The following is a 20481-nucleotide window of genomic DNA, read 5'->3' on the forward strand; positions in this document are numbered from 1 at the left end:
ATCTCATTGTTCGCACCTCCGGGTAGCAGGGGTAGACAGGTAGTATCAATCCACGTTTACCAGCGTCAATGACATTTGAGGGAAGCGAAGGTTTGATGGATGCAATCTATATTCAGAATTCGTATATAGCATATCCAAGCAAAGCTCAAATCTGGAAATCCTGTAAACGGTAGCAGGTCCTTTCCATATCCCGTATCCCAAATTCCATTCCCAGATCCCATCCAGTTTTCCAATGCCAGCCAGCCCAGAAAGCCTTGGGTCTTGGGATCCCCATTCCCATATCCATTCGAAGAAAGTCATAGACATCATAAACATGAAAACATCAAAGTCCGCAATTCAGTTGCCGACATTCAATCGACATGACTCATGAACAAGTAACATTGGCATTGGCACAGCTGTGTGCGCAACCATCAAAAATATCATCAAACATAACAGCATAGCACATGGACAACGTCACTTAGGACATCAAGGCTTCAAACCCTTTGCTAAAAGCCGGGGAATCCAGCACCGGAACATTCAACTTCGGCGCCGACAGACCCAGGCCGTCACCTTGGATCCTGTTCTCCTTGTTGTCATCGTCACTTTCATAGCTGGCCGAGAAGACGGCGACGCGCGGACTCGCCAGCCAAGCCGTGACGTGCCTCACCGAACCAACTGAAGAGATGGACGAGAGGTTTCGTGTGTGGTGGGCCACACTTTTCGCAGTAGCATCTGTTGTGGCATTGCTGGGAGCAGCAGCAGCAGCAGCAGAGTGACCCGCAGGAACAATGGTGGTAGTACTGCTGGCAGCCGTGGTAGTGACAGCCCGAACCAACTCCTGTCGCTGAGCCTGAGCCTGAGCCTGAGCCTGAGCCTGCGCATTCTTAGCGGCAGCAATCTCCTCAGCCCTCTTCGCCGATTTAGGCGGAACAGCAGGTGGGGGAATCTCATGAAGCACCGGCGCCGCGGCGCCCATTTTCTTCAACGTGTACACCGCGTCTGAAGACTCGGCCTTTGCGTGTTTTGGGGGTGGTCGCGGCTTGTAGCCCGTCAATTTCTTGAGTGGCGGAAGACACGACGACTCCTCGGTTGGTAAAGCTGGGAGGGGACCGCTGGGCGGAGGACCGATGGGCGCAGCAGGCAGTGGCATTGTCGGTGTTGCTGAGCGATTGACAAGCAATGCGGGCAGGCTCTTTTGGCCTTTGACGTGACGCTTACGGGAGGGGGCTTTGTCGAGTCTAGGTACTGGTCCGCCGAGCCTGGGAGAGGGCTCGAGGGTCGTGGTGGTGATGGTGCCGATCATGTCCTTTGTGGCTGAAGGGGCTCGCTTACGGCCACTGGGATGTGGCTGAGTGCCAAAGCAGGTTTCGAGGTGACCTTCGGTGACGGCAGGTGAGCGTTGAGGTTGGTCGACCGACGCACAGGTCTTGAGGTCGATGGACACCATCTTGCCGTTGCGTCGAGATGTTGAGCGGCTGCTTGATCGGCGCGGCTTGGTATCGTCTTTGTCATCCTCGGAGCTGGATGGGAAAGAGTAGGACAATTGGTTGCACATACTCTCGTAGGCGGCGCCTGGGGTAGTGGCGGGCGGAGACGGCAGGGCGCCGGAAAGCTGAATCTGCGACTGTTCGGTGGACGGAGTCTTGGGGAACAGGCTGTACGATGCTGTCCGTTGTCTTTGCGGTCCATCTGGTGACGAGTCCTGAGTGTAGGATGTATATGACGAACTCCGACTGCGGATACTCGATGGGCGAGAAGAGGTAGGTGTGTTGGGTTGCGCGGTAAGAACTTGAAGATCGTATCGGTGACGAGCAGAGATCTTCCTGATATGGCCCGGCTCTGGGAGAGGAGCGACAGTTGAGATGGGTCTCGAATCGTGAGCGACCCCCAGCTCGGCCGAGGTGGTGGGTTGCACAAAAAGATCGTGACGGATCACATCGGCCTCCTCTCGCTGCTCCAAGGATGTCGTTCGTTTGGGTAGAGCAGGTTTCTTGGGTGTAGCCATGTACATGGACAACTCGCCTATGTCCTCCTGAGTCGGTGTGGATAGGCGTGAGTGAGGGTAAGAAGGCATGGGAGGAGCATCGTGGGTGTCCATGCTCGAAAAAGATTCGTTGAAAGAATCCGTGAAGCTGGTGTGCGCTGTGGAGACTGAGCGGTCGTCAGAGAAGGATGGGTTGCGGAGTTGATCAAGGTCGTTTAGAGTCTGGATGGATGACTCAGTGGTTGATCTGGAGATTTTGCGTGCGGTATGCCACCGAGGCATGGGAGGTAACAGTGTTGGCGAAGCCGGTTCGTCGTTGAGGGATGGTGCCACAGGTAAGTGTGGAGAAGATTGGGACATGCTTGGAAGACTCCTTTGAGCTTTCAGAGAGTGACCAGCCTCAGGTTTGGGCTCGTCGTGGAATTCTGAGCGATACTCCGCACCGCCGAGATGCTCGATTTCTTTGCGGACAGCTGTGAGCCAATTCCGGAGAGACTTAGCATCGTCGAAGACCAGAAGCTGATCATTCATGACCTTCTTATTTTCGGCGTTCTTGAAGGACCATTTTGTCCGGCCACTCTTGTTGTGCTGCGAAGCTACGTGCTCCGAATGTCCATCATGAGAGATTTGAAGCACCCAGTGTTTACCTGGAATTGCATCGCTGGCGAATGCTACAGAGTCAGGTCCTAGTTCTAGGATCTTCTCTGGGAGACGATCATTCTGTCCGTCGGCGCTATACTGCAGGACGTAGCCTGAGCCGGTTAGGATAAACAGTTTCTGTCTCAAGGAGCAGACACTGGAGCTGGACCAATTCCGCTTATGGCTGATACCCAAGGCCTCAGCCGCGGATGGAGAAAGAGAGTTCTCAAGGCTGGACTCTGAAGGAGCCTCGCTGGAGATGCTGTTTCTCCGTACTTGGCCAGACCGTAACAAGACATCGGTGAAGGTGGATGGAATGTCGAGGATAGCATGTAGCTTGGCTTGTGTGTAGGCGTGAAACAATGGAGGTGGATCCGAGGATACCACATTCCTGGGTCTCTGTTGTTTGGATGTCCGGCTTCCCTTGGACCAGGTAGTGCTTCGCGATCGCTTCCCTAAGGACGGGATTGAGCCTTGCTGCTCGAGTGGTTGCACACTAGGGTGAGGTGGGAAGGTTTCAGCAACATATCTTGGAACCTTGTCCTGTGACTTGGTCCGGCTGAAGAGGGCCTTGAATCGAGATTTCGTACTTCGATCTGACGGCCACCATCCCGATTGCTCATCGAGCTTGGGTGAGGGAAGCAGTTGGGGGTACTCTGATGATGTGATAGACATGATGATATGGGAAGGAGAGTATCGAAGGCGGGATGATGACGGATTAACAGCCCCTCATATAGCTGTTACTGCCAAGTAGACATTGAACAGTGCTTCTCGTTCTGAGTCGTGTCAAAAGCCCGGTATCAGGACGATCTCAAGAAGCTGAATAGACCCAGTGAGAATATTTGCGATTGGATGGTGGACTCTTTGACTAGTCTTTTGGCGATCTTTGATCTTTCGAGAATGACTGCTATGCAACGAGCGATAGTGACAGATGGTACAATACTGTGGTGTTCTGATCGGGCACGGATTATTGAAGTATTTGTTGTTGGTATTTGAAGTCAAGGGATCAGAGTAAACAAATACTTGAACAATGACCTAGCTTTTTGGAAAATTCAGGGAAAACAAACTCCAGATCGAAACCAAGATCTTACCAGGGTTCAAACATGATGGCAGGGACGATGCCCATGATTTATGAAAAGAGCTGGGGTGTGAGTGTGGCCTCGCATGTGGTGTGAGCGTGTGGGAAGGCTGGCACACGGACTGGCCCCAGAAGTGTATTTGCGCATAACAATCTCGAGCGCTCTGGGCTAGGCGTGACATTGATGGCAGGCATGGCGTCAGTGGGACAGGGTAAGAGATTAAGACAAGTCGGAAACAGTGAAATGTGTCCCAGCTTGGACTATAGTTGACAGGTGTATGACCGGGGCAGCAGTGCTGTTCTAACGCGGAACGTCAACATATCTGAAGGGTCTGCATAAGTGTATATAGAGACATTGACTGCAGGACACGTCAATGCTGGGGCAAAAGGTAAAACCAAAACGATAGATCGGGGAGGGAGGATCGGACATAGTCAGCATACTCACCACTACTCGTATGTCGACCTCTTCCTCCGTCCACGTTTTAGTCTCGCCTCGGGTACGGGTACGGGTACAGGCGCGGCGGAAGGCCAGGAAGAGCTGGCCAGTTTTCCTGCAGGGCATGGAGGGGGGATTCAGCAGCCGTGGGCCGAAGGGATCTCGCGGACTGTGCGATCGAAATCCGAAGAGCCGACTCAGTCCATGTGAGGCAGGTCCGAGGACTTGCCTCTTGACAAAAAGAAGAAGTGTAAAGACTGGAGACTTGACCAAAGTGGGAGTCGGAGAAAGAGTATACTAGCATAGTATGCACGAGTATGTTAATGGCGTAGTTCGGGGAAGCAGGGTTGACAGCAGGAGCTGCATGCGCCACTGAGGGAAGAGGAGCCGTGAGGAGCAAAGCCATGATGTGGCACCGCGTCAGTGGTGTTTCTCTGCATTGAGATGGCGAGGGGCAAAGACTCTGCAGCTGGACGGGCAGGGACCCCTTTTTGGGACGAACAGTGTGTGTGCCCAGACATGCCAGAGACGAAAAAGAAGGCTGTCAAAGAAGTAGTGCTGAAGAAAACAGTCTGTGTGGTGGTTGTTGGTTGGTGAACTGTCAAATGCCACACGTCAAAAACATCTGTTGGCCAACCAAAACCGTGAAGTGCCAGCACGGAAAAGAATCCACGAAAGAGGGAGCGTGTATTTGTCCGAGGAGGCAGAGATGACCATGGTGATGACTGAAATGCAGATGGAAGAATGGTGATGGTATGAGAGTGATATAACTTGGAAAGATGAAAGAGATGATGAGATGAGCTAGCTGAGTGAGTGTGGTGGTGTGAGTTATTCTACTTTCCATAAGGAAAAGAATACTCCGTACGGAGGCATACTTTGACTACTACTAGAGTACGTCCTGTCCTCTCTTCCCCTGTGTGTAATTCGGATCCATGTATCTTCTCTTAATCCAATCCGTCTATTCTTCCCCCATCTCAATCCATTTTCGTGTCTTCTTTCTTCTCGACAACCTCTTTTGGGATCTGACCTGACTCGATAAGCATTTTCCTCTTGTTCTACCTTTACCCAACTCATCTGGCATCCCCGCCATTTCAAACCCAACGCGCTTCTACACCTTTTGGCACTTCACGGCGCGTCTCTATTTCGCCTCTTTGGGGTCATCCGAAGAAACTCTCTTCAACTCCGGAGACAGGAACGACAACAAGCTAAGATCTGAAGTCTCCAGCTATGAGGGGCATAGAGGGGTTCCTCTTCCTCTTTCAGTCCTTCTCTTGTTCCTTTTCGTAGATAATATGGATAGTGGCCACCCCACATTCTCCTTTGCCTCCCAATGCTCACTGCTCAGGGTACGAGCCGACATCCGAAAAGAAAACTTCGCTGAAGTACCATAAATCCCTGCAACATGAAGACTTATACGAGTATCAAGTAACCCGTCGCTTCCGTATGAAGAGGCGAACCCCTTGCCCTGCATCTCGAAAGACTTCATGCAGACACATAAAACAAGTTGCTTCCCCCAGTCGTGAGCCGTTGAACACGATATAGCACATGCTTGGTGCTCGTGCTCATGCCCGTGTCCCGTACACTTTCTGGCTTGCCTTGACATGCCATACAGACTGATACCTCTGCCGCCGTTTACGTGATTTGATCGGCACTGTCCATAAACTGCCCCTCTCGACACAGCTCAGCGCGACTTTTGATAGACATCTTTACGAGAATTTTAGATGGAGAACAATCACTTGCGTAAAGAAGTATTCTTGTTCTTCTTCAATTCCACTTTCTTTACGTGGAAGTTGCAGATCACTATCTTGTGGTCTGATATGAGCACGATTCTTTTCTGTTATCGTGATGGTACAAGCACGCCCCTGATCTTCATCGTGCATAGCCCTTATGTTCAAGCACTGTAGACAGCATGTTATCGAACTCCGCCGTCTGAAGCCCCGATCGTTCCGAAGGAGGTTCCCGCGATGTCGCCCACTCCGCTTTCAAGCCTTGATGATTGGATGGCAGATAATCAAGCCTGATCATTCAATGGCAAGTCCTTGAGATAAGGCCAACCAGTCTCGTCCTCAGGTCTCTCCACCTCCATTCCCAACAAGCGTCGGTAGCATCGGACTTCAGCTTGCAAACCAGAGATGATGGTGTATTCTTCACCCCACTCCTCAGTACGCAGGCGGTACGCAGTCCGAATCATCTCGCACACCTTGAGAGTCTGGGCAAACCAATGGTCCTTCTCCAAGCGGCTCTGCAAGTGATCATCCTTCTCCTGCTGCAAGAGATTGTTGTAGTGTCTGCGCTGCGCCAAAAAGCGTTCCTCAATGCCTCCACAGTAGTTGCGAATCTGCTCGGTGGCTGTTCCCAAAGCGTCCTCATACATGGCGATGAGGTTGGTGTTTTCCGTCTGTTCGTGTTTGTACGCTTCAACCAGCTGTTTCGCTTTGGCTAATTCGCGCTCAATCTCTCGCATGCGTGCTCGTTCGGTCTCCGGGATTCCTTCACCGTCGCCCAGGGCGCCATTCGCACGTCGCTGTGGTGTTCATTAGCATGCCATTTCACCTGACTAGGTGTTTGGAGAACGTACTGCAACTTCTTCCGCGGTTTGGGTAATGACATTGACCTTTTCGCGATTGCTTCTGAGTATGCCTCCCAACTCTTGAATCTGCGCATAGAGGAAGTTCAGATCTTGCTGATGTCCAACTGGTAGAGTCGCCATGTAGTTAGCAGGGCCTGCACCGTTGCCGTTGACTGAGCTGCCAGGGTGTGGAGTGGTAGGAGAGGCTGCGTTGCGTGGGGCATTGTTCATTGAGGTGTCAAGTGGAGGGAAGGCATTGTTGTTTGCCATTTCGGCGGCTGCGATGTTGTTGTTTTGTGCAAACGTTCTCTCGTTGTACTGGTATCTGCTTTCGACAACCCTGGGCCTGCTTCTTGCTCTCACAGTGCTGGCTGAGCGTGAGCGTTCTCTCACAGTGCTTTGCGAGCGGGAGCGGGAGCGTGCACGAAGGGCGACTTCTCGTAGCAGTTGGGTCAATGGTCCGACTGGTCCGACTTCTGCAGGCCCTTCGACGTCGTTTTCACGGAGGAACTGGTCGTCGGCGGCACGAGAAGGGAATCGGCGAGGAGGAACACCATAAGGGGAGGTGTTGCGGCGTCTTTGACGACCGCGGTGCTCTAGCAATGAGATGAAAGTCAGTTCATTTGTGATGTTCAATTCACTACATCGGCATCGGAAGAACAAAGCACCGACAGCCGAGACGGCTCGGGCCGAAATCCAGCGTCTCGCTAAACTTACCAGAATCGGATGAAGCCATCTTCGATGGCAGAGGAAAGGCGACAGCGAGGTATGAGGTGGTGAAATCAACGATGATGAGGAAGCCGACCTGGGTTGAGAGTTTGTATGCCAAGGTATGAATTGCCAAGCCTGTTTTTCTTGAAGCCGTTCACAACGAGGCGCCCACTGGTTCTATATCTGAATTACTCCTCTGTTTGCGTTGTTGCAACCTCCGTTCACAACTGAGACGTCTTGTAAGATGCGCTTCTGAGCTCCTCCGTCTTCAACGCGGTCAGCTGCATACGATGCTTTCTAGTAGAAAGCCTTTAACAACTAAGATCTCGTCTACGATACGCCATTAAAGCGCTCCCGTCCCATCGATAGTGTTTGTGAAGTTGGACAAAGAGTCCTTCATAATAACATCATTAAATCTGACAGCTATGGTCACAGTGCCCGTCATTAACCAATCATCGACAAAGCGCTCACAAAACACAAAGACCTCCCAAAGTACATTCCTTAGACATTGATCATGCCTGCATTGATCTGCGCGGCCATCTGAGACTTTCGGAATGCCTCAAATCCTTCTGGGTCTGTTTCCCTCAAAGTCAATAGCTCCTGTGCGTTCACACCAAGTTCTCGCAGCACACTATCTGCCCCTTCCCTTTCTACCCTCTGGCGTAGGTCTTCGCCTTTGATGTGCTCAAGTTTGGCTCGAAGAGCTGCCAGATGAGGTGCTTCTGGGTCGTCATCTGTGCTTGTACCATGAAGATTGTCATCCATGCCTGTCGGTCGAAGCACTTCTCTGCGGATACTCTGTCCCAGTCGGTGCATCCGACCTTCCTCATCAGTGAATGCCTTCGCAGCGAGTGACGCAGTCGAAGCATTTCTCGAAAGTCTGACGGCATAAGGACCTTGTTGCTCTGAATCAGGAAAGTACTCGTCCGCAGACAACATCCTGGTAAGCCCATTCGAACCCACAGACGCCGAAAGCAGAGCTTCGTCTACCATTGAGGGATCAGGTGAAGGCACCCCATTGCCATTAGGAAGTGACGCCGATGCCGTCTTTGTCTCTGGGTACTCGTCCTCGAAACGCTGTATCATACGTTGCAGAGTTTGGTCAAGGTGAAACAAACGCCCTGGAGTGAGGTGTCAGCATCAAAAGACAAGAGGTGTGGCCGATAGACTTACGGTAGTTATAGTCGTTTCCAGCCCGATCTTCGCGGACCAGTACAGGCCTCAGCCTCATTCTGATCTTCCTTGCACTGTCGCACAGCTGCAAACTAACGTCACGTGGCTTCACCCGCTGGGGACCTACCCTAGGTGTCGTTGGTGTCGTGGGCGTCTCCATCCCGCTTCTGCTTGGACTGATATTTCTGGACTGTGATCGACTTGTGAAATCTTTGCTTGTCAAGCACACATCAAGAGCTCTGACGATTCCTGTAGATGCAATCATGTAATCTTCATCGGGAGCAGGGTCATCATTGTCGTGGTTTTCAGAGTAGCCTTCCATATGCCCAACAAGATGAAGCAGTACTTCTGGTGCCTTCTTTTCGTCCAGCTTCGCAGCCTCAACGCCAACCTCGCCGAGTGTGGTGCGTTCCATATTTCGGAGACTGTAAGCAACCACTTGGGATGCTAACGCTTTGATGACTTCACTGCTGTCCGCACTGGGAATCTCAATCTCAACAGCGCTGATAGTACCAGAAACGCGAACTGCGGTCATCAGGGATGCAAACAGTGCGCAAGCCTCCTCTTGAGCGCTTGCGATCTTTGAATTCATGGCGTTTATCAGCGGAGCGTTGTCCAGGATGCTCACATGCATTATGGAAGGACAATCCGGGAGGATTTCAGCGAGTGCGATGGCCTGTTCGGGAGTCATGTCCATATCAGCCAGATGAATCCTTTTGAGAGGTTTCAACCTCGGTAGCAGCTTTCGGAGGACAGGAACAGCCGTTGGTTGTTGATCAAACAGAGCTTTGTTTCGAGATAGATCCATGAATTTGAGGTTGGTGAGTTTGGTGAATGGAGTCAGAATCGGGCTGAGCTCGCTTGTGGTCAGATTGCAGCCAGCCAGGCTTATAGCGAAGAGCGGGCACTTGTCGTCAGCTGCTTCAGCAAGTAGATGTCCAAACCCATGGAGGTCATTCTCTCCAAGGTCAAGACCTTCGCAACAGCCAGATTGCATATATCGTACGACATGTGTTACTGCCTCCTCATCCAGATTGTTGGAGGCCAAACCCAAACGTCGGATATTGCGTTCTATGGCACATCCAACAATGTCTCGCACGTTGGTGGTTGATAGTTCACAACCGCTGAGAATGAGCTCCTCGAATTTGTCGCCTAACCTTTCCAGCAGTGCGTGAATGATCAAAGAGCCAAGATCGGGGGTTCGCGCATTGGCGTCGTTGCCAGTATAGCTTCCCGAAGTATTTGCAGAAGATGTTCTGGATAAATCGCCAGAGGCGGGAAACTTAATCCCAGACAGGTCGATTGCTCTTAAGGACCGTGACATGTGCATGAAAAGACCAATGTGTTTCCAGCCCACGTTCGTGATTCCAGGATTCCCTTTTAGGGACAGCTTCTCGATCACGCCCATGCGTTCAATTTCACGTTTGCCGCTGTGTCTTTTTGGGATCTTTCTGTTCTGCCGAGCCTGCTCTGCAGATTTGCAGCTGGCAAGACCGGCCAAGATCACCCTTACCCCTTCATCAGTCAGACCACAGTTTTCCAAGATGAGCTTCCGGACCGGTACAACCGCGAGCCAGTCGCCGAATGTGACGATATCTTGCAGTTGCATTTGAAGACCCGTTAGGTCCATGACCGCCACTGTGCCTGGTGCTTCCGCCAAGGTTGCAGATGGTTTTGTGATCTGTTCCTTCATGCGACTCAATACTGTTGTCTCTCGAAGCTGACAACAGCGTTTATAGATTCTGAGAGGATCTGTGGTAGGGCCATCAACAGGTCGTCTAGGAGTGGTTGCGCCTGGGGGAGTGTTGCTGGGGCTTGAATCCGAGTCGTCGTCGTCACGCGTCAGCTCAAGGGGTACTAACCCGTTGGCTTGTGCATGCTTCCGTTTCCGCTCTTTTCGTTCTTTTCGCTCCGCTTCTGACCTTTTCTTTTTCTCCTTCTTTCTCGTTGACGGCACCGCCTGAGGCTCGCTGGGGGGCGGGCCGTCAGCGTCAACGGGAACTTGCTTCTTTGTATCTGCGGTCTGCGGGGCCGGTTCGGGTTCCGATTGTTGTGCTTTTTCTGTGGACTCTACAGCTGCTGTAGGATCCTTCAGAGCAGCGCCTTCACCTGCTGCCGATGCATCTTTCAAGGCAGCTCCTTCATCCCTATCTTTTGATCTGGCGTCCTTCTGTCCACTGGCTTGATTTTCCATTGTAATGGTCTGCTTCTGTGTACTAGAAACTGGTTGATGACTATAGTTATCAGGTTCTTCATCTGCTTGAGCAGAAAACCCAGCAATTTCCACGTCAACACAGAACGCTACTCTTTTCAACTTGTGCTGGTCGAATTCGCCAATTTTGATCCGTTCGCGATTGTGATCGATATTCATCACCCTTCTCGGACAAAGCGCTCCGCTTCCAGCACCCCTGCCCATGGTTGTATTTGTAGACGAGGACAACCGTCGCAGAGCGCTCGATAGGAAACCCGGATGATCCAACTTAGTTTCCTTGCCTGCAGCAACCAGTACAGAGGGCCGTCGTGGACCAATGGTTACAGGGTTTGTCTTAGGATCTTCTTTCTTGATCTCATTTTGCGTTTCTCTGGTATTTTCCTTCTTGTTGAATGGGTTTGGTACTTCCAACCTTGGACTGGGTTGAGGTGACGGTACTCCCGCATGACCTTGTGGTTGTCCATTGCCGGTAGTCCCATGCGAAGGTGTAGGAGAATTCGATGACGAGAATTTGGAGCTGAGACTCGATATCCAAGAATTCCTCCTTCCATCCTTCTTTGCGTTGGGTGTGTTGCTCTTCGTACCCTTCTTTGTGTCGTCTGTGTTTTGTCCTCGCCCCAGGGAAGGCCGAGAGGACGGCTGGCTTCGGGTCTGAGATTGGGGGGATGGCGCATTGGTCGGCGCACCGTTTTGTGAGGCTTTCTGCTTCCCGTTGACTATTATTGATGGCTTTTGCACCGCAGATGGTGGATACGATGCATCCTCTGAGCCTTTCGAAGCCTTGATATTAGTCGGCGCCTGTGTCGGAGGTGGCTCGGTCGATCCGGTCTGCGCTGTATCTAATCGAGAGTCTTCTTTCTGGCTGGTCTTCTGTGATACGGATTGAGAGGGCTCTGCTAAGCATGTCAGCCATAAGCAAGTACTGCAGAATCGATTCATGGCAATCGCATGAGGGCGACCGCATGGCAGCATACCTTTCTTCGATGGCAGCAGCCAGTCTACATCGAGCGTGCTCGCGGTCGTGCTTGCCATTGTGCCCAAGTCGGTCTTGCAAAAGACTTAGGGTATCCAAAGGCTATACTAGTCCCATCCAAGTCATGCGGGCTGCTTCGAAGGCATCATGACCGATTAGGACCAATGTTGCCGTATAGCTGAGGCAATGATGAATTTCGGGCCGGCGGGGTTCGAGCAACGATAGCGGGCTGGGAATAGCGTTCGCGCTTGGGTCTGGGCTTTTGCGTGGTTCTGCTGAGGAGGTACGGGAGTAGGATTTCTAGCGACGAAGAGGGGTTCCTGTTGGTGAAAACGATAGCCCTTGCTAATATGGTGTCATTGTGCCGGTGCGTTGAGTGCTTCGAGGGCTGGGGCTAGTTGAGCATCGCGGTACTTTTAGAAGATGCGGGAAAGAGATCGGTCACGAGGCCAGACTTCCAGTAAGCGGCCTGAGCAAGTATATGGACGCTACGACCCTCTCCGAAGCTTCGGGATTTTGGCAGATGAGAGCAAAAGAGTGCACGCCCTTTTTATCTGATGTTCTAGTCCTTCGTAAAGCAGAGCGCATATTGTTCCCTAACGACCTTCTAAGCCCCCGTACTATTGACTTTACAGGGGATTTCGTGGTTCTTGGTTCGGCTCGACGGGATGCCTAAAGCCCCAGGCGCAGGCAGTGTCAGCATATTATGTCAGAAGGGCAATCAACTCGGAAACAATGCCTGGATCTGTGGCCAAGAGATGATAGAAACTTCTCATGCGTTGAACTTGACATCAGATTGGTTTGATGACCACAGGTTGAGGCTGAGATAAGTTCTCGGGTACCTCAGCTGTCAACCTGTACTATGCTAGGAACTTTTGGTGAGAGTCTTGTCCCAATCGCACGCAGGCAATATGATTCCAGGCCTCCGCGACGGGAACTCAAGGTAGTCCATCCGTCGCTCCATGTCTTTGCTGATTTAGGAAGTGAGAGCAGCAATCTTCTCCTTGATTCTGGCATCCTTCTCCTCCTTGGTCATCTTGGGGGTCTTGTGCTTCTTGCCCTCAGCCTTCCAGTATTCCTTGTCCTTCTTCTCACCCTCATCTTCGTCCTTTTTGAATGGGTCCTCTCGGATGGCAGCATGCGCTTCAGTATACAACTCCTCAAGACCATCAGCCTCGACTTCGTTGTCAATGTATTTGCTGAATTGCGACTTGTAGCGCTCCTCATCATCGTCTGCTAGAGTCTCCATGTACTCAGCAACGTGACCACCAAAGATGTATCGGCGCAGGGTATCGGCATCAAGCTCCTTGCCTTCCGGGTCGTAGCCAGGGAAACGCTTCTCGTTGTGAGGGATGAAGAGACCACCATCGGAGGCTCCCTTCATGGCGCCGAAGACACGAGCACCAGTTGAGGTTCGGTGAAGACCAACGTCAAGAAAGCACTTGAATGGGCGGCGTTCTTCACCATCCACCTCAGCAGCCTCGGTGAGCTTGTATTCACCATCTACTTCCTCGACACCGGTGAACGCCTCGTCAAGGTCGAGCTTCTTGAGCGCACGGCGAGCGAGAAGGAGGCCGGTCGCATAGGCAGCAGCCCAGTTGGTCAGACCGTTCTCAACTCCATATCTCTTGAGTTCATGAGAGTAAGCAGCGCAGAAGACTTTGTCGCCAGTCAGCTCGGCGGTGACCAATTGAGTGATGATGTCTCGGTTGGTGAAGCGAACGACGAGTCGGTACTTCGGAGCGTTGTACTTGTTCTTTGCCTGGGCAATCAATCGCTTTCGCGCATAGTAATCGGTCTGAGAGAGATATTAGTGTTGGTGATAAGATCCCAGTCAATTTTCGTACCTTTCCAGCCCGGCGTCTCTTGTATTTCACTTGGAATCTGCTGTAGTAGGGAGAGCTCTTGACGCTGTAGACATTGTCAGTAGTCTGTCCGAGTCGGAAGTGATCCAATTTCTCACGTCTTTTGGAAGGCCATGGCGCCGGTGGAATCGAGTTTCACTATTTTCCATGAATCAGCACGCTGCAGAAAAACCGCAGCAGAGTGCAAGGACTCACATCTTTTCCAGGGGGACAACACCGACAATGATGTCTTTGCTAAAAAGATACGACTTGAAGCGTTACTTGAGGGTCTAAATCTTCGCAAGGAAAGTGCGCAGATGCCAAGATTTTACTTAAGCGGCAAGGGTGGCTTGGTGGGTGCGGCACGTTATGGTGGGCATCCTTCTATGGACCTCTACTTCCAGCTAGGCTCCTGGTGACGGGCGCCTCGATAGCAACTCCCTAGAATTGAGGTGGTCAAGCTGATGGTATTCTGAGCGTCAATCATCAATGCTAGGGCGTCATCTGCGAAAGACTGCTGATAGATAATCATGAATACGTCGAGTCTTAGCTGACGAGCTCCTGAAGCCAGACAGGATGACTTTTCTTCGAGGCCGATGATTTACGACGCACGGCAATTCCCCCACCCATAGGACAGACTGCAAGATGAATAAACCCAGGTCAACGGGTACTTTGTGTGAGTGAAAAATGAATGCCTACTCGTCACTCTTCATGAAATATCATTATATGTCATTTCTATGATCATCATTCTTCGTATGCCATTTTTCTGTAGTCATAGATCGTCACATCATATCATCAATCGTTCATGGGGACTGTTTCGTGATTCATACTCTTTTTTCATCAGCCACCCTGACACATTCGTAGGCCCGTTCACTGAGAAGACCCAAGCATGGCTGCATCGTCTAAGGACTCCGTGGATCGTTCCAGAAATTACCCTTGTTCTCATTCGTGGGCGATCGAACAGTGGGTGACCTGGTGGCTCTGTCCGTCGTGGTTCGCAACAGCGTCGACAAGGCACTTCTACTGTCCCAATTGCGGATCGTCCAAACTTCAACATCTCTCCCATCGACCATCTTCTGACTCGACTTCAAAGGCTCGCCGAGAGCAGCCTCCTCGGCCTCATTGAGCCAGTCGTTCCATGCTGGTGTCCTCGGGGCCCAGCCGGCCTCTCTCACCCAATTACTGGTTCCAGTGACTGCAATGGCCTTCCACAAAGCCTCCGTGTACGTTGGAGACACATTGTCTATCTTGGCGGATCGAGGCGGAGCACCTCCATGGACTTCGATGTGGTCGACTTCCAACCGGGACAGGTCCCAGTGCTGAGCAGGAGGTAGCGCAGCCCCAATCCAGTAGAAGATATTAACAAGCATGTACGCGCCAGCAAAGGCCGTTTGCGTCTCAATCCGCGCATTAGCCAGTGATATAACTCCGCCCATGAGTAACAAGGTCGATATCAAAGAAAGTCCTCTGTATATGGCTGTACTTCCGACCGAGTAAATGCACCGCTCGCTCGGATTGAAATATAGGTATCGTGCCGTTCGTTCGTCGCACTTGACCACAATAAAGGCACCCTGCGGGTATTTGATCACGACATCACCAGGCGGAGAGTGCGGGTCAGGTTTGGGGTCATTGGGTGTTGGGGACCATTTGTTCGCGATCCCAGTCATGGTACTCAAGGCAGACAGGAGTGCGATGGCCAACAAAGACATGCCGTCCTCCCAAAATATAGAGAGGCCCAGCAAGACCGCACTCATAGCAAAACCCATCCACGCCAACATGGCTAATGGGCCGAATCTCTTGATTGACGGCCGAGGTTTATCATTCTCCCTGACCCTTACACAAGTGACAGTGTTAGGGGTTAGCTTATCCCCGCGATGTAGCGCATGGGCCACATGGTGTATGTCCTCGCCAGTGTTGCCCGAGTGCACCCCGATCACTTTTGCTCCCGCGGTGGTTTCGAGTTTCTCCGGTCTCGAAGGTCGGATAAAGATTTGAGGAGCCGGGATCAGGCGAGGGAGGTAGACGAGGTAGCTTAACGTAGCAACCTGCGCAACGGTTTCGACGGAACCTTCTCCAAGGATGGCAAGGAAACCTAGAAGGAGGATGTTAGCCCGCCATATATTTACCCACTATACTCTGGCAAGGCAGACATACCGACAATGTCGAGCTGGAAGCCATTATTGTTCGAAGTATATGAATCAATAAACCTCATGGTGATAACGCCGAGGGCACTTATCGTTGGGCTTCTCTCGAGCGCCGTCGTTGATCCCAGAAAAGAAGCGGTGAGGGATGCCCACGGTTCACGGCCAGCAGAGCATTTGCAACATCGTCTCTGCGAAATAACGAACGTTTGAACACGAAACACAGCCACCTACCAAGCAGCCTTGCAAACGACCAAAGAAGAGTAGTGTCTGTCCAGCAAGGACTCGATGTTTTAAGCAAGACAAAAGTGCAGTCCTGCAGGCCAAGCCAACTCAGCCTCGTTCTGGACTGGTGGAGTTGACGCCCCCGGCCGCCGGACGGAAAACCAGGGTTTGCAGGAATGAACAACACATCACCCGCAAGGGTTTGTACTTGCAAGAGAACGAGTTTCCTCCAGAAAGATGGCCATTCGGCCTATATATTGGTACATAGTAAAGTTCGACAATTCCAATAGCAATTCCACCTTTTCCTTACAATTCAGTATTGGCACATGAAATGCGTCCGTTGCCAGACAGGTAAGTCTAATCAATATCGTGTCATCAAGTCATATATGCTTTTGGGGTATCTTCAGCGAAAAACCAAATCATTTCCGCCCCATGGTTGATAGTACAATCAATGCTTACGCATTTTACATTGCAGCTTCACCGTTTCGCAACCGTCTCCTCAATCTCGCGGTTCAGCTTTGCTTGTCGTGCTGCACGTTGGTCCTCAATGCTGGACGCTCGCTCTCTGCCACGGTCACCAGACAATCCACGTGAGAGAATGCCCCGGAACATATTACCACGCGAGGAGCGGTCGTTCGCGTCTTGTAAAGACCAAGGCATGAGCTTGGGATCTTGCTTGACAATCTTGCAGAACAACGTGGAGAAGATGAATTCCTCGCCATGCCCGTTATACAGAGGCAGATGCCTATACCCTTTTTGTAGGCTGCCCAGTTTGGCCGTGAAGGCTGCGAGTTGTTTAACGCCTTTGCCATTGGACCTGCCATCGTCGGAATTGTACACAATGAAGCGTACAAAAACCAGATCAGGATACTTTGTCTCCAATGAAAGCTCAATGTTCTCGCCAAATTGAGGATTGTAGCCATTACCGAAACAAACTTGCGTCTGCCGACGATACGGCGAGCCGATGCCGTGGTAGCCATTTGAGTAAGTTTCTCTTCCGCCTGTTCCATTTGCAATACCTCGTGCTCGATCTTCGGCGCTGAACATTTGCACCTCGATAAAGGGGTTCAGTGGCGTATCCTTGCTCATGTTGGCCGGACGAGGTAGTTGTTGCGCGGATATGACTTGGACCGAAAACTTCATCTTATATCGTGGCAATTTGACGCGGTGCTGGAAGCCCCCATTTTTGGTGCGAGGTTTGCGGAGGTACTCGGGCTTCAGTACATATCCATATGCGTCGGTACCAGCGGCGAACATGGCTTGGTTCATTTGCATGTGCGCATCAAAGGTCTGCCAATTGAGGGCAACCATTTGGACCCCGCGTCTCCAGAAGGTATTGGGATCGAAGTTGGAGGATTGGAAGCGGAGATTCTTTGGGTAGACTCTGCACATGTAATGTAGGTTGTGATCCTCAAATAGAGCTTTGTCCTCTGCTGAATGACAAAGCTCTATGGCGCGGTTCTCGTTCAGGGAAAAAATGTGGTTGTATTGACTGAACTGTAGGTCACGTCCTTCACGGAGAGTATAGCCCTTTAGGTATACACCAAGTGCAGAAAGGTACGGCCCAACTTTGCTCAATTTGGGTGCTCGCTTTAGACTTGGTGATGTAAGAGCGACATCACTCTCTTCGTCGGCACTGCTTGCACTTGTTGCTGTCACTGATCTGTCGGTGGGAGAATATATGGTTTCAGGTGGGGTGATGATGGAGGGGCTTGACGCTGTTGTCAGGCCCTGGGCAGTCAGCATAGACGACTGCAGAGGATTTCTTTGTGGAGAGCTTGCACTGCGGGTGCGAGAGGTAGCTGCGGCATGACGAGAAGCTTCAAGATCAGCATGAAGTTCGGTGGCTTTGACCTTGACTAGAATCTTGTGCTTTAAGTGTTCCGGCGATGGCAGTTTCGTGGTGAAGCCCGGTAGAGGATGAACCAGGAGACGGTCGCCGAACACGTCAGTCATAATATTGACCATTTTGGCTTGTTGTTCTGGGTCGCAGTGGACTTCGAGAGAGATTATGAGAGGGTATGGAGTGACGTCGAAGGCGCATCGTTGAATGGCATTGATGCAGTCCGAGAAGAGAACAGAGGTGGTACGCGTACGTCCATGTGTTACCCTCGGGTTGCCATCTTGACCATTCCAGCAATCAATCTCAATGCAACGACATCCGTGACGTAAAGCTGTAATATATGCTTCCGCTGAAGATGTTCCATTGACTTGCCATCCAGTGAGATAGGTGTTGTGCGAGCTGGAGATGAAGTACTCATTCAGCGGACGATCGAAAACAGCAATCGAGTCTTGAGGCTTTGAGTAGACGTGACAATCCTTGGACATGAGAAAGGCCGCAAATGCATTAGCATCAATGAGGCCTGCTTCACGCATCTCTGGATCATTTGGGAACGATAAGGAAATCAGGTCGTTGATCTTTTCTTCCCAAATCGCTGGCTCGGATACAAGAGCAAGATTGACACCCTGTACTTGTTGAAGGAAAGAGGTGAATTGGAAGCGAGTGAGACCGGGTAAGTTGAAGCCCTTTGATTCGTTGAAGACCCTTCTGATATCACTTCTCTCACGGAGACGTCTGAGGAATTCTTTGAACTGCTCGTACGTCAACCGTTTAGCATGGTCCACATCAGCAGAGCTAAAATGTTCCTCGAGTTCTTTCTCTGGAGCGTGGATGTGGAGTTTACGGCAGAGTGACTGGACAGCCGACAAGTCCAGACCATCGCTCTTCGTGGCATCGGGCCGTTTGGCCATCTCACTGGCCCAATGGGCTCGCATGACCGATTCTCGCTCGGAAGAACCGATGGTCATCAGCTCTTCGCGGTGCTTGGCCAAACTTTCCAAAGTGTCGACCCACAATCTGAGGTCGGCATGATGATGAGCGACAAGGTGCAGAGTCTTGACCTGCTTTGAAGAGTCCGAAGTGGCATAGTTGATAGTGAAGCAAAGGTCGGGGTCCACGGCCTCCCCCCGGAGTTCTTGCTGGTAGCTGGCAGCCTCCTCGCCACTTCGAATGCTTTTGATATTATCTATGTGGAAGACTTTCATGGTTACAGCGCCTTTCCAGGAGACTCGGGAACCCTCGACATCGAGGAAGAACATCTTCTCTTGTTTCTTGTTCTTGGTGATTTTGGTCAAGATGCAACCTCCGACCAGTCGCTCTGGGACGCAAGGAGCTTGGCCCTCAGGACTCGTGTCGACAAGAGTGACTGGCTCACTTGAGAGACTCATGGTATCATAGAGACCCAAGCCTGACTGGAGATCAAGAGGTAAGTTATCGAGGGAAGCCGACTCTATGGCGGATCCATTGTTGACGGCCGTCTTGCTGTCACTGCGGCGTCTGGTGATTGGTCCAGTGCTTTCATCTCGACGACTCTGCGCAGTAGAAGAGGCCTTTCTCCGGAGGATCTGGCGCGTCGAAGAAACGCCCTCCTTGGCACTTTGAGACAACTTGCGCATTAGTCCAACGGATTTGGAGCCCGTGGACGTGTCCCTCGCCGAAGAAGAGGCATGAGGAGGGGCGATGAGCGACTCGGGAAGCTCAAAGGGAACCGGGTTTCCCAGCTGGAGGTTGTGTTGACTGGACTGGGAGACTAGGGGAGAAGACTGTAGGGATTGTAGATACGGGCTTGGCGAAACGGAGGAGATGCTATTGGCGGATGTTGGATTGCCCGTGTGAGATTGACCAAAGGCGGTGTTGACACGCTGGATGGAAGGCATCCGTGCCAGAGGGCGTGGTCGAGGTGAAGGAGAATTGTCCCGGCTTTGAAAAGCCCGGATGGAGGGCGATGCCGAAGCAGACATCATGGCCGCCACTGGTATTGTCCAGAGATTCTGGCTGGCCAAGGTGTCTATTGAGTATGTAGTGTTGGATGGTGACGAAGGTGAGTCCAGCTCTGGGTATGGTACTTGGGCGACTTCATAATGGTTCGGTGACTGGGAAGAGTATTCTCACACGACAGACTGTCTTGCACACGGATCTCCCACCACCATCAGCAGGCTGGAAAGGTGGACATGCTGGAGCGCCTGATAGAGCGGAAGATCGGATCGGGGCTCTTGCAGGTGCAATGCAAGGAAGATGGAGTGGAAGTACCACGCGTGCTGGGCGTGTTCCTAATTGGGGATGCGTATAGGGCGCGCCGGCCTTGCGAAGAGGCTGAGGATATGCGGATGGAGGACTGAAGAATAGCGTTATGCAGTCAGACAACAGGCGACCGACCCGTTGGTGTGGCTCGAGGACGTCTGATTGTGGTTCTTGGAATAGAAGGCGATTGTCTCGTGGGAGGTGGTGACGTTCGCAATGGGAGTTTGGATTGTCGGACTTGGACTCGAACAAAGGAAAGGACGAGACAGAAGCAAGCCAGCTGTCTGCTCAAGGAAATGAACTGGTAAGTAGGGTTGAATGTGCACAGCACAAGGCGCGAAAGTCGCGGTTATGGGGGGGAAGACAAGGGAGTGTATGGTGCGCTGCAATATGCAAGCAAGATGTCGAGAGGAGAGAGAGGAGGTAAGTAATGGTG

General features: G+C 51.7%; 7 protein-coding genes across 7 annotated transcripts; all 7 read right to left on the reverse strand.

Annotated features, from left to right (window-relative positions):
- Nucleotides 1–31: 31 nt before the first annotated feature.
- Nucleotides 32–3690, reverse strand: EDD37DRAFT_627230 (uncharacterized protein). Its single transcript, XM_062816358.1, has one exon. The coding sequence runs from the start codon at nucleotides 3275–3277 to the stop codon at nucleotides 458–460; it is 2820 nt and encodes a 939-aa protein (XP_062672333.1). The 5' UTR covers nucleotides 3278–3690; the 3' UTR covers nucleotides 32–457.
- A 322-nt stretch (nucleotides 3691–4012) lies between these two features.
- EDD37DRAFT_347590 (uncharacterized protein) lies at nucleotides 4013–4620 on the reverse strand. Its single transcript, XM_062811741.1, has one exon. The coding sequence runs from the start codon at nucleotides 4520–4522 to the stop codon at nucleotides 4163–4165; it is 360 nt and encodes a 119-aa protein (XP_062672334.1). The 5' UTR covers nucleotides 4523–4620; the 3' UTR covers nucleotides 4013–4162.
- A 1507-nt stretch (nucleotides 4621–6127) lies between these two features.
- EDD37DRAFT_648875 (uncharacterized protein) lies at nucleotides 6128–7421 on the reverse strand (the record flags this gene model as incomplete). Its single annotated transcript, XM_062818073.1, has 3 exons — nucleotides 6128–6640; nucleotides 6695–7281; nucleotides 7403–7421. The coding sequence occupies 3 exons, from the start codon at nucleotides 7419–7421 to the stop codon at nucleotides 6128–6130; spliced, it is 1119 nt and encodes a 372-aa protein (XP_062672335.1).
- A 399-nt stretch (nucleotides 7422–7820) lies between these two features.
- On the reverse strand, nucleotides 7821–12024 carry EDD37DRAFT_347546 (uncharacterized protein). Its single transcript, XM_062811740.1, has 3 exons — nucleotides 11756–12024; nucleotides 8570–11674; nucleotides 7821–8517 (listed from the first exon to the last, which is right to left on the reverse strand). Exons 1-3 carry the CDS (start codon nucleotides 11811–11813, stop codon nucleotides 7898–7900), a joined length of 3783 nt encoding a protein of 1260 aa, XP_062672336.1. The 5' UTR covers nucleotides 11814–12024; the 3' UTR covers nucleotides 7821–7897.
- A 706-nt stretch (nucleotides 12025–12730) lies between these two features.
- EDD37DRAFT_648877 (60S ribosomal protein L5) lies at nucleotides 12731–13734 on the reverse strand (the record flags this gene model as incomplete). Its single annotated transcript, XM_062818074.1, has 3 exons — nucleotides 12731–13552; nucleotides 13602–13665; nucleotides 13718–13734. The coding sequence occupies 3 exons, from the start codon at nucleotides 13732–13734 to the stop codon at nucleotides 12731–12733; spliced, it is 903 nt and encodes a 300-aa protein (XP_062672337.1).
- A 539-nt stretch (nucleotides 13735–14273) lies between these two features.
- On the reverse strand, nucleotides 14274–16010 carry EDD37DRAFT_627236 (uncharacterized protein). Its single transcript, XM_062816359.1, has 2 exons — nucleotides 15753–16010; nucleotides 14274–15690 (listed from the first exon to the last, which is right to left on the reverse strand). Exons 1-2 carry the CDS (start codon nucleotides 15808–15810, stop codon nucleotides 14501–14503), a joined length of 1248 nt encoding a protein of 415 aa, XP_062672338.1. The 5' UTR covers nucleotides 15811–16010; the 3' UTR covers nucleotides 14274–14500.
- Nucleotides 16011–16441: 431 nt separating this feature from the next.
- On the reverse strand, nucleotides 16442–19768 carry EDD37DRAFT_562240 (1-phosphatidylinositol-4,5-bisphosphate phosphodiesterase; the record flags this gene model as incomplete). The annotated part of the gene is made up of 1 exon (XM_062813904.1): nucleotides 16442–19768. One exon carries the CDS (start codon nucleotides 19766–19768, stop codon nucleotides 16442–16444), a length of 3327 nt encoding a protein of 1108 aa, XP_062672339.1.
- Between the last annotated feature and the right edge of the window lie 713 nt (nucleotides 19769–20481).

This window comes from Exophiala viscosa (assembly GCF_022695815.1).
Source record: "Exophiala viscosa unplaced genomic scaffold EDD37scaffold_3, whole genome shotgun sequence".
Taxonomy (NCBI): Eukaryota; Fungi; Ascomycota; class Eurotiomycetes; order Chaetothyriales; family Herpotrichiellaceae; genus Exophiala; species Exophiala viscosa.